Here is an 11,723-nt window from a genome sequence, read left to right on the forward strand (position 1 = left end):
ATATTTATTCTTTTTTGTTTGTTATATAATATATTTTATAAAATATATTAGAAAAAGGAAAAGATATTTTTATGGAAAATAAATTTTTGATAGAAAATAACATTTTCTATTATGATTAAAAAATATTTTTTTAATATAACATAATTTTTTTATTTTTGAAATGTTATGGAAATTTTTTCGAAAAGATTTTAAAATTTTGAACTTACTTTTAATTTTTGAATATCTAGTTTAATCAAAAATAAAAAATATTTAACTACTAAATTATATTACAATAAAAATAAAAATATATTATTTTAAATTTAACAAATAAAAATATATTTGAAATAAAAAATTGAGATAGTAGCATGGTCCCTAAACTTTGAGAAAAATTTTACTTTAATCCCTCTATCTATCACATGAGATGCTTATTGATACTATTCACAGGACATCAACTGGCATTTATTATCAACTTATATGGTTCAGTAATTGAAAGGATCAAAATTAGTGCAACTTTGAGTAATTAAAAATTCAATTAGAATTTTTTAAAAATTATAATTCAATTAGAATTTTTTAAAAGTTATGGACCAAAATAGAATTTAACTTAAAATTTGGAGATTGTGAATGCTATTAACTCTTTTACAAATTATTGTCTTAGAAAAAATATTGAAATCATTAACTTATATAACTATTACAAGATTGTGGTTATTTTTGTGCTTTCAAATAAAATAATAATTAATTTTTAGTAATATAAATATAGTGATCTTTAATTCTTAATAATTAATTATTGTTAATCAAATAAATTAATTTCCAATCATGAATGATAAAATTATTTTGTTGATTAAATTATCATAATAATCTTAAAAATGATACCAAACACGATATAAGAAGTAACGTCAAATAAATATGTGATTCAAATTTTTATCTATACAATCTATTTTTCTATCTCCAAATGAAGAACTCTTTTGTACAAATAAAATAACAGAGAAAAGTTTACTAAAAGGAGTCCAAAATAAAATAGATGAAAAAAAAAAAAAAACAGAGAAAATTGACCCAAATGGAAAAATAAATAGATTTAAAGTTGGAAAGGGAATCATTAATATGACCTCCAATCTATGTGATTTCAGCTGTCTGATATATGGACTATCATAATTAAAAGTAAGAAGTAAAATGGTTTTGCAATAGCTGCCTGGGAATTTTTATAATTGGAGTTTTCTGTGTCAGTTGAAAAATGGTAAAGTGATAAAAAAATTATGAATAATGAAAGTAATAGTATAATATTTCCTTCATTATGCCATGATATAATATTCCCTTCCAAAAGGCTAAAGCATGATTATGGATCTTCAACGGTCTAAAGTAACATGATAGTGTTTATACATATTATAAATCTTTAAAAAGTTGCAATCACGTGCAGTGCAAATGCTTAGAAAGTATAGTAGCATTAATTTATCAGCCATATTTGGTAAGTTTAAGATTGATTAAATTCATTAATTAAATAGTTTAAAGCATGGTAGCATTTGTAAGGTATTTTTGATACAGCTCCCAGAAAAAGACTTGAATCAGAGATAAGAGAGTTTCAGGATATTTAATGCAAGCAGCCTTACAAAATTTAGGCCAGTTGACCTGACAGTGAAGCCCAACGCCTCCATGTAGCACTAAAGCTGCTCCACAGGCCACAGACACTCATTTCTCTGTGAACAAATCTTTAACTATCCTAAATTTTTAAGGACCAACATCATGCTGGAATGAGGTAATTACTCCAAAATCTATGTTGTGTTTAATAGTCACAACTGTAACCCAAATTTGATCGGAAGCGAAAATTGCGATGATCATACGTGTTGTCTCCGTAATTAACAGGCTTTATGACCACAGCTTCGTGCTTCTCATCTTGTTCTTGAACTGCCCCAAAAACAATCTCATTCGTTTTCTCATGGCTCTGCTCATAGTAAGTTTGCGGGGTAGATGACTGATAGCGATGATGATGTTGCTGTTTCTGCTGCTGCTGCTGCTGCATATTTGCATCCCATCCACTGTAGAAGGCCCGGCTTTGACGCAACTGATGGATCTTTTCTGCATCTTTGGACATAAAAGGGTATGTTTTCCGTGGAGTGGGGTTTCGGGTATCAATTGATGGGGGCTCATCTTCATCTGGTATCACAAAGCTCTCTTGTGCAGGCCAAGACATCGAGTGCTTCTGTTGTTGGTGCTGGCTCTGATATTGATAGCTTAGCGGCTTCTTTCTAAAACCAGGAAATACTCCTCCCAAAATTTCCAAAGCAGAAACACCACCATTGACAAAAAGCTTCCCAAGGGATCCAAAGAAGCCTTCTTCTTGCTTCTCTTGTTCATCTTCAGTTGGAATTAAAGGTGTCCTGACTGATTTCAGGGGTTTCTGATAAGGACTCAATACGGTAGCATTCACTTTAACTGAATCCTGATCCTTCATGACCAAAGTAACAAACATAAAAAAATTCACTATGTTTTAGAAGATTTTGCAACCTTAAGTTTAGATGAAAGTAATAATGCCATTTCAGAACAAGACAGCCCCATGAAGCAATTTCCAGCTGAAAAAAAGATGTTTGCTGTCCTCATCTAGGTTCAAGTTTTGATCTCTAGCATCTATTCTATTCTGTTATAGAACAAAACTTATGGTTGAGGAATACTTCTAAGATAATATTTTTACATACATGACTCAGCCAAAGCAAAAGTCAAGTTAAAATACCCCCGAAGAAAATCATAAGTAAAGAATTTGCATATAAATAATAACACTGAGCACTCACAATCTGGGATGATACAATGGTGCCCACTCTACGTTGCAGCAAAGCTAGCATGTAACCAAAGAAGCCAGCTGCAACAAGTACAGCAATTCCTACAACGACAGAAATTGTAATGTGTAAGCCTCCAATATCAGCAATTAATGAAGGTCAAATTCGAGTGGATTAATTTACCAAGAGGAAAACCACTTCCATACTGATATGCACAGTCATCAAAATGCAGTTGAATCTCTCTGATAGCTCGGTTGCCTCTATCTATCACGAGAAGGGAGCAACTGCTTCCAACATAGACCACATCAAAATCATTAGAAAACTTTGCATCTTCACTTGGTCCATCAACATGTCCCCCTCCCCGACTCCATTTCCCACCAGCAATTGTTGTAACACCTGAAGAAGAGTTCACTTGTATAAGCAATAATTGACAACCATCCCTATTTTGAGTAAGAATACTAATAGCATCCTCCAAACATAATAAGAGTTTACAAAAGTTTAACATAATGGCAACTGCTAAGCTTGCCAAAAAATGATCCCATTAATATTTTTAAGAAAAAGAACATACAATGGCAAATGTTTAGTACATAGAATAGTAGGGACATGGAGGTCAGAAGCAGGCAGCATAAAGGACCTAAAACTTATATACTTAAGTCAAAATAACAACTGAACTAAATATTTCTCTTTCAAAAAACTCAGTGATTATATCACTAACCTGCATCACTTATCTTCCTGATTGCCGTGTTCATGGTGTCTGCAATATAAATGTTCCCCCTGTCATCTACAGCTAGCCCTTTTGGATGGTTCATCCTTGCCTCTCTGGGCTTCCCATCTACATGTCCAGGGTGTCCCTCTGGGGATCCAGCAACCAACCTTGGTCTACTATCTGCAGTTCTCCCATGAATTTAAATGAAGGAATCACAAGAAAAGACTTGTTATGGACAAAATCAAACTAATAGCATGATCATAGAATTGCATCAGAGAATACTTATACCTTTACTCATGATCAATCTTAACAGAGGCTTTAAGCATGCACTAGAGTGAAAAAAGAGTTACATGGTAGAGTTGTCAAACAAATGGACAGACGGAAATTTACTTAAAATTTGTGATGAATAGGTAATGCATCAAAATAACCTAATAGGAATAAAACTGAGAAGGAGCACAATAAATTAAAAATGCCTATGATAAATACAAGATATTCTTGGTGTACAGCATTCCCAAGTTACTACGCTTAGCAAGAAAATCTTATAATTATCCAAATGAGAAGAAATCGTTTAATCATAGATCTTTTGGTTGCCATCTTATTTGCGGCAAAATGCAATACTAATATTGATAAAACATAGTAGGTACTACAACTACATCATTCTTCTAACTTCTAACTAATCAATATTTTAACGACTGGAATATTATCTGGATCAAAATTTGAAAAATTTCAAGTATAATAAGTGGATATGAATTGGAATTACATTAAAATAGTTTACACATGAAACAACTACCTCATGTGCTTATGTATACCAACTCAGCAGAAACATGCACTGTCCTTTATGTGGCAAGTCGTATGACAAGACTCGACTGCCAACAGATGTAAATACCTTATGTGTTTTCCATTAATAACAAGACTTAGAACAATCAGTACGCAAAGATCATACCAAAAAAAGCAAAGCGATTAGACAAACAAAGCAAACAATTTGAACTACTAAAGGCAAATGCAACAAAAATCAACAAAGCCAACCAATTGAATAATATTACAAGAAAGAAGCAACCCACTTACATAAAGATAAAGAAGCAGAAATCCGATAAAGGTTGCTATTGGCAGAGTCCAAAATCAGCAGCTCCCCACTAGGCAAAACCTCAACAGTGTGAGGCTCAATCCCAAGCTTACTTCCATCAAACACAGTCTCCACAGTGTATCCACCCTCAAACTTCATCATTGGACGGCCATTAATTGCTATACACACATTAATCCCATGAAGACCACCATATCAGATACCATGCTCCAAAGCCAAAAAAATTGAAAAAGAAAAAAAAATGTGGGTTCCAATAGTCAGAGATCCAAACCTGTTTTGGTGTTAGTTTTGAGTGACCATAACCATTTCATAGAAGCAGATAAAACATTAGAGAAAAACCCACTAACGATCTCTGCAATAACAAAATAAATAAAATGCATTTGTCATCAACGCAAGGATTAAGCTTTAAACTAAAAGCAGATCAAAACAAAAGAAAGCTTTTTTTTTATTATTCTTGAAGCTTACTCGCAGGTGAAGAAGTAGGAGGAGCTAAAGAGACTCCTCCAAGAAGAAGAAGCAAAAAAGCGACAACCAAAACCAGCCCAGTTTTGCCCATTGATACTTTCACACAAGAAAAATCAAACCCAATAAAGAGCTCTTAGATATGAAAAAAGATTCAAGCTTTACACATTGAGAAGAAACACAAAATCGTATTTGGAATCTGGGTCTTTTGGAGAAAAGTGAATGAACAAGTGTGAGCAAGAGTAAAACAGTGGGCTTTTTTAATGGGTTTTTCAATAACAAGGAAAAGATTTTCTTGGTTTTTTTGAGAGGGTGAGTGTATAAAGTGGAGTGAGTGTGGAGAGCAAGATGAAAGGGAAAGAGACAAGAAAAGAGAGAAAAAGCAAGGAGGAAAAAATATTAAAGCAAAAAAGAGCCAAAGGGGACTCACTGTGACAGTGAGAGAAAGAGAGAGAGAATCAAATGATGGGATTAAATGTTCAAGGGTTAAATGCTACAGTCTTCGTTTTCATAGAAGGTTTGGTAACAACGTTACAATTATTCCCTACCTAAATCCCCTGCTGTTTTCCATTTTTCTATTTTTAACGGGCATCTTTCCTCATACCATTGACGTCTCATGTTTCGCTTTCCCTCTTATAAAACTTTTTTCTCACTCAACTTTTTTCATGGAAATGGGTAATGAAATTTCATTTATAATTATGGCTTTTTTTTTTTAACATTGTGTGGAGTTCAAGAAAGAATAAAAAATAATATATATTTATTTGGTTTAAGTAATTTTGATGAAAAAAAATGAATGACCTTTTAAATTCATTTTATTTGGAAGCATTGCTAATAAGCCAAAGTAATTTTGCATCTAGATTTCCCATGGTTACCGTTTTCTATACATTGAAGCATCAAGTTGAGCATTCAATAATGCAGCAGCGAATGGAAAGGTGGGCCTCTAAAGGATACTGCAGTACTAACTAGTCAAATGTGGTTTTATACATGCCGGTGCCAGCTTTCAATCGGGTTATTAACAAGAAATTAGAAGAGAATAATGCTTACCGTCACTATTTATTATTGCATGATTACATGGTAATCTAAAAAATTCAAGCAAATTCACCCCGCCAAAGCCCTGTTAACTTTAATTCATATATTCACTAATGATCATCCATTACAATTTTTTTTTTTTTTTTTTTATATCGGAGCAGCCTAAATAATTAGAAATCCCCTTGTTTAGTTGGTGGTATTGTGGTCCAGCCAGCGGCATCTTATCTCATCCCATCTATTGCGCCGCTGAAATCACCTGACATGATTTTTGTTTTATAACCCAGATGATGAGAGTAAATAATGCTAGTTTAGTAGTTTCGGCCTTTAGGGGTGAAAAAACTACTAACAAAACTGGGCTGAGCAAGCCACCCAACCCATTGTCTGCTGAGCCACGAACAGGCTTGGTAAGAAAGTGGGGAAACTGAAAGTTAGGTTGGTGAGAGGAGACGGTTGCTGGACCTGACAATTGCTATCTCTGCACCCCCCCCCCCCCCCCCTTTGTAAGTTGTCAATTTTAATAATGCCATGTGAAATAAGGATGGATAGCTACCAATACCAAGTTGGACTCGGCCGTTTTTGCAGTGTTTTCAATAGAGAAATAGTAGTAGTAATAACGACGAGGTTCCTTCGCACTCGGGAGGCAGATCGGATTCCTCCCTCTAAAAGAAAGATTTCACTATTTCATAGATGCTATAAAATTTTAAGGCGTTCAAAATTTAATTTTAATTGAATTGATTGAATTTAATTAATTAATTGATTATCAAATTAATTTTAAACAATTATTAAAAATTTTGATTTTTGATTAATTTATTTCAAAAATCGAATTAATGATATATAATAGAATATAAATATAAATATATATGAAATAATAATTTTATTTTATAAATTATTAAAATATTAATTTAATAATTTAATATTTAAATATTTTATTCAATAATTTTATTTAATTTATTTCAAATATAACAAGTAAAGATTTTAAAATTTAATTTAATTTAAATATATTTTATTATTTGATTAATTAAAAAATAATTAAATTGATCGAATTAAATTTGATAAATTAATTTTTTAAACTAATAAATTTGATTTAATTAACAAAAATAAAATGATATAATTCTATTAATTTGATTTTGAGTAATTTAGTTATAAATTAATTGAACTAACGAAATAAATAATTTTAATAAAATTACTATAAATCTTAATAATTGAAAATTAATGTTTTTAATTAAATTTAATAAAAATAAATTAAAATAAAAAAATTGATGAAGGGCAAAATTTTTTAATAAAATTGACCAAAGATTACCATAAATCGGTAATCTGAGATAGACATTTGTTTCGGTGGTAACGTGATTACCACATTTTGCAGTAATCTTAGCCGCTTGATAAATTCAATCAACAATCAATATTACCAAGTGAACAATGCCAAATGCGATAATATTTTTTCAATTATCTAAAATTCCCAAAAATATTTTGGGATTACCATAAACCGAACGACCTCTAGTGGTACTCAAGCCTTTTATGTTAAAAAAAAAAAGAAAAAGAAAAAGAAAAAAAGCCAACCTCTAAAGGCTTTTCTCCCATACAAATCCAAACAGGTTTTGTAAATTGTTGGTATGAAAAAAAAATGGTGTGTGACTAACATTCTGGACCATCTAATGTGTGTGTTAAAGGATTTCATATATAAACCAATTGCAAATGGCATGCTGATGACGTCTTCTTCTTCAACAAATACTTAGTATTTTGCCCGCGTATTACAGCGGGACTGTTAGATAAATCACTCTTTGTTCATATTTATTTAAATGATTACATGCAAATATATTACATTGTAAGTTGTAATATAGTATAGAACAAATGTAAGATTTATAATCATGTTCATTATATTTATATATCAATTTATATTAATTGAATTTTTCATTTTTATCCATATTAATCCTATTATTGTTGATATAAAATATTTTTGTTTATTTATTACAACGAAACCTCTTTCCTTTCTTTTATTTTTTAATCTGTCTCCATCAAAAAAAAAAAAAAAAGCCAAGACATACGGTAAGCAGAACAATTCAATTGTGAATTGCCCTTCAATTAAAAATTGTACTTCCTTATGAATAACTTTAATAAAAAAAATTAATATAATATATATTCGCCTAAAATTCTTTCCTCTTCCTTCTTATTATCACCACAAATTATCATGGCTGATCATCAATGCATGGGCATGGGAGATGGCCCAGTTTTTCGTCTTTTAATGCAGGGTTGCCTAGAGGCGAAGAGAAAGAAGGAATAAAGCATAGCTGCCATTGTGCTGCTTGTTTGTCTTGACATTTCAAAGACAGAACAATTGCTACAGATAAATTATCAGGCATTTCCTTCTTTTTCTCCTTTATGCTATTCTCTTTGCTTTCCCCATTCTTCCCGATCATAATGATTCCCGAAAAGACTGGGCACCATTTTTCCATTTTCCATTTACAAAAGCAACCTCACCAATTACAATTCTGTATTTCTATTTCATCAATATATTTATTTTACCACACATTTACTTCACGAAATTAAATAGAACGAGAATAAAGTAAATATTTCATAAAAATAGAAAAGAAAGAAACTAAAATAAAAATAATAAAATAATGTCCGGTTCATTAAAATATAAGATAGCAAAGATTAATATTACTAAAATTATCATAATTAATTAATAAAAATTTTATATTTATATATTTTTTTTCTTCTTTCTTCCTTTACTCTCTTTTTTCCCATTTCTTCCTCATTTCCCTTTCTTTCCCTAAAAACTAAAAAATTCAGAACCTTTCCTTCTACAATCTCACTACCCTTGCGTCCTCCGCTGATCGATGCCAGCAGTCGCCACTTGTCGTTGTTACCAACGTCAATTTTTATCAAATTTCACCCACGTATTCATCTCGACCACCTTTTATGGGCATCAACTTGATTTTTTCAAAAATAGCTTACAAAACTCTAAAAATTCATTTAAATAGACGATAAAATTAGTTTCAATAAAATTGAAATGAGAGTAATTATTATAATAATAAAATTAAATATTTTAATTAAAAAATTAAAATTAATGATGAAATTTATATTTGAATATAAATATAATAATAGTAGTGAGATAAAATATAATGAAAAAAATAATTATTAAAAATATTAAATTAAAATTTATATATAATAAAAGTTTTAGTATATTTTTAACATTTATAAATTAATAATTAATTAAAAATTATTGTAATTACTTTTTATTAAATAATAATTTTATTAATAATTAATAATAATAATAATATATTTATAATTAAAAATATCAATATAAAAGTGTGTTATATTAATAAATTATTTTTTATATACATTATATTTTATTTGATAGTTTTAATGTCATTATTCAATAAAAAACATTAATACATGAGGATAAAATTGGACATAAGTAAATAAATATAAGAATAAAATTGGACTAAAAATAACATCTGAGGATATAATTGTCCAATAAGAGGTGTGGTGAACCATCACACCCCTCTCCTTTCAGTAAGAATTTCAACTCTGATGAGAAAATTTGGGTGCAAACGCACCATTTCTTTGTTTCCCAGACAACAAAACCAGTTCGATTGCACTAAAAAAGTGCCTAAACTCGTAGTGTTGGACGTCCAGTCTATTTCAAATTAAGCCTAAATCTTGTCTCTAAGCCCATGATTTTCACCTTAAAGAACACCATCCTCAGCCGCTCCAAACCACTTGAAATTGAGATATCTCTTATTTCACCTGGCTCTTTCACCTGTTAGGCATGACCCTCCAACCACCACCGGTCTCCTCCGTTCTCCTTCTCTCTCTCCATCACTTTGATTTTTTTTTCTTTTGTATTGGTTCTCTTGTGGAATGATGTTGTTTCTTATTTGCGATGATTTTCTAGCTATTAATGGTGGTCGGAATAATATCGCTGATTGAATTCTTTAGTTTTATGTTAAGAGTAAAATGGGAATGACATTTATTTTTCATTTTCTTGATTTGACAGAATCGCAAATAATAAAGGAGAAGAAGATTTGCAATTCCGATCAAACTTGGAATTCACTAGCGTCTCTAAATTTCCGTTACTTGCAATTTTTAAACCAAACAAATGAATAAGGGTCCGTTCAACCAAACATTCAGCTAGTGTTTGGGGCTTAACAGTAATTTTTTAGAAAGAGGCCCAAGGCACTTTCCTTTTCATTTTGAAGTACTCAATTTCAAGCTATAGCCTGTAGAGCCTAGGCGTGTTACATTACAACCCAAGCCCAAAACAAGATTAAGTTCATGTCAAAACAACCCATTCAATCTTCCCTCCACAAAAGTTTTTTATTTGAGATTGTTAGAATTGAATCTATCAACAAATCATATTATTGTTGGACCCTCACACAAATTTTCACTTCACGGTGTTGAAACAAAAGCGGTTAAGACCAATAAAGTTTTAATTCAAAGTTCAAAATACGGGGTTGAATATCTACTATGTGTCTTTACATCATTATCCTTGTTTAATAAAAGCTATTTGATGGAGCTCAACAAAGCACAAAAGCAGCAGCAGCAGCATAGGGTGGACTCAACGCATGATCAAAGATGGAAACCTCCAACTAACGGTCTCTATATGATGAATTTTGATGGTGCGGTGGACAAGGATCGAAAATTGTCAGGAATAGGACTGATAATCGGGGATGCAGAGAATCAAATCATGGGTGGATATAGTGACAGAGTGCAATGGATTGGAAATTCATTTACTGTTGAAGCACTTACTGCAACTTGGGAACTGGACTTTGCTAAAGAGATGGGTTTAAGCGAAATTATATTAGGAGATGCCTCATCAGTAATAGCGAAGCTGCAAACAAAGAGTGAAGATCTTTCTCGCATTGGTTCGATTGTTGAGGAAGGCAGAAATAAAGCAGTACAAGTTAAAAGTCTTGCAATATAAGACATACGAGGAAAATAGGAATGAAACCGCTCATAGGTTAGCAAAGCATGAACTACAGAATGATGAAGGAATGTAATTGGGTTGAGGAATTTTTGCGAACAATTGTAACAGCTGATGTATATTTGACACATAACTGAATGACAAGCAATTTGTTTTAAAAAAATTAAAGCTTGTTTCCTTGGTGTTTTTCCTTTTTCTTTGTTATTTTCAACTACTTTTTATTTTATACTTTTCATTTTTCATTGAAAAAGAAAAAAAAAAGAACCTAAATAAAACTATTTTTAGTTTACCAAAAACAAAAAGTTTTAACTATTTGCTATGTCAACTGCGCATGTTCTTTTAATGAACTTAATCAGACCCAACACGATTATAGTTTGTTTCCTTTCCAGAGTATGATTTGCTGTATCTTATATGAATTTAAGATGTTATAACTTATATTCATATTCTCTTTTTGTTTAAATTTTTTTTTTTTAAAAATACACTTATCATTAAGTAAATTATAAGATGCTTAAGACGCAAAAGTTCTGTTCCTCCGTACGAACCAAAAGAACCTTATTCTTCTTCTGCAACATGTGGAAGGCCAAAAGGTTAAATTAATTCATATTCCACCATTAGTCTAGTTTTTTTTTTTTCTCCATGTTTCCCCCTTCTTTACTTTCCCATCTTTCTTAAATCTTTTCGGAAAATTTTCAATTGATTTTCATTTTTAACAATGAAATAAAGAAATTGCTAACCGCAGCAGGCAGCATTGTGTGTCTTGAAATGTGAATGCTGACCGAG

At 31.1% G+C, this 11,723-nt stretch overlaps 1 protein-coding gene across 1 annotated transcript; it reads right to left on the reverse strand.

The window, feature by feature from the left end:
- Positions 1 to 1,421: 1,421 nt before the first annotated feature.
- Positions 1,422 to 5,514, reverse strand: LOC111317852 (uncharacterized). The gene is made up of 7 exons (XM_022920327.2): positions 4,994 to 5,514; positions 4,800 to 4,880; positions 4,513 to 4,689; positions 3,457 to 3,627; positions 2,925 to 3,137; positions 2,757 to 2,845; positions 1,422 to 2,416 (listed from the first exon to the last, which is right to left on the reverse strand). The coding sequence occupies exons 1-7, from the start codon at positions 5,082 to 5,084 to the stop codon at positions 1,754 to 1,756; spliced, it is 1,485 nt and encodes a 494-aa protein (XP_022776062.2). The 5' UTR covers positions 5,085 to 5,514; the 3' UTR covers positions 1,422 to 1,753.
- Positions 5,515 to 11,723: the final 6,209 nt, after the last annotated feature.

This window comes from Durio zibethinus, chromosome 2 (genome assembly GCF_047325235.1).
Source record: "Durio zibethinus cultivar Kanyao isolate XHJ-2024 chromosome 2, ASM4732523v1, whole genome shotgun sequence".
NCBI classification, from domain to species: Eukaryota; Viridiplantae; Streptophyta; class Magnoliopsida; order Malvales; family Malvaceae; genus Durio; species Durio zibethinus.

Bases quoted from the DNA above. Each gene is read 5' to 3' on its own strand.
- LOC111317852 (XM_022920327.2), bottom strand. From the start codon at position 5,084: ATGGGCAAAACTGGGCTGGTTTTGGTTGTCGCTTTTTTGCTTCTTCTT. The intron at 4,881-4,993 runs GTAAGCTTCAAG...TTGTTATTGCAG, and splicing joins TCCTACTTCTTCACCTGCGA to AGATCGTTAGTGGGTTTTTC. The intron at 4,690-4,799 runs GTTTGGATCTCT...ATGTGTGTATAG, and splicing joins CAAAACTAACACCAAAACAG to CAATTAATGGCCGTCCAATG.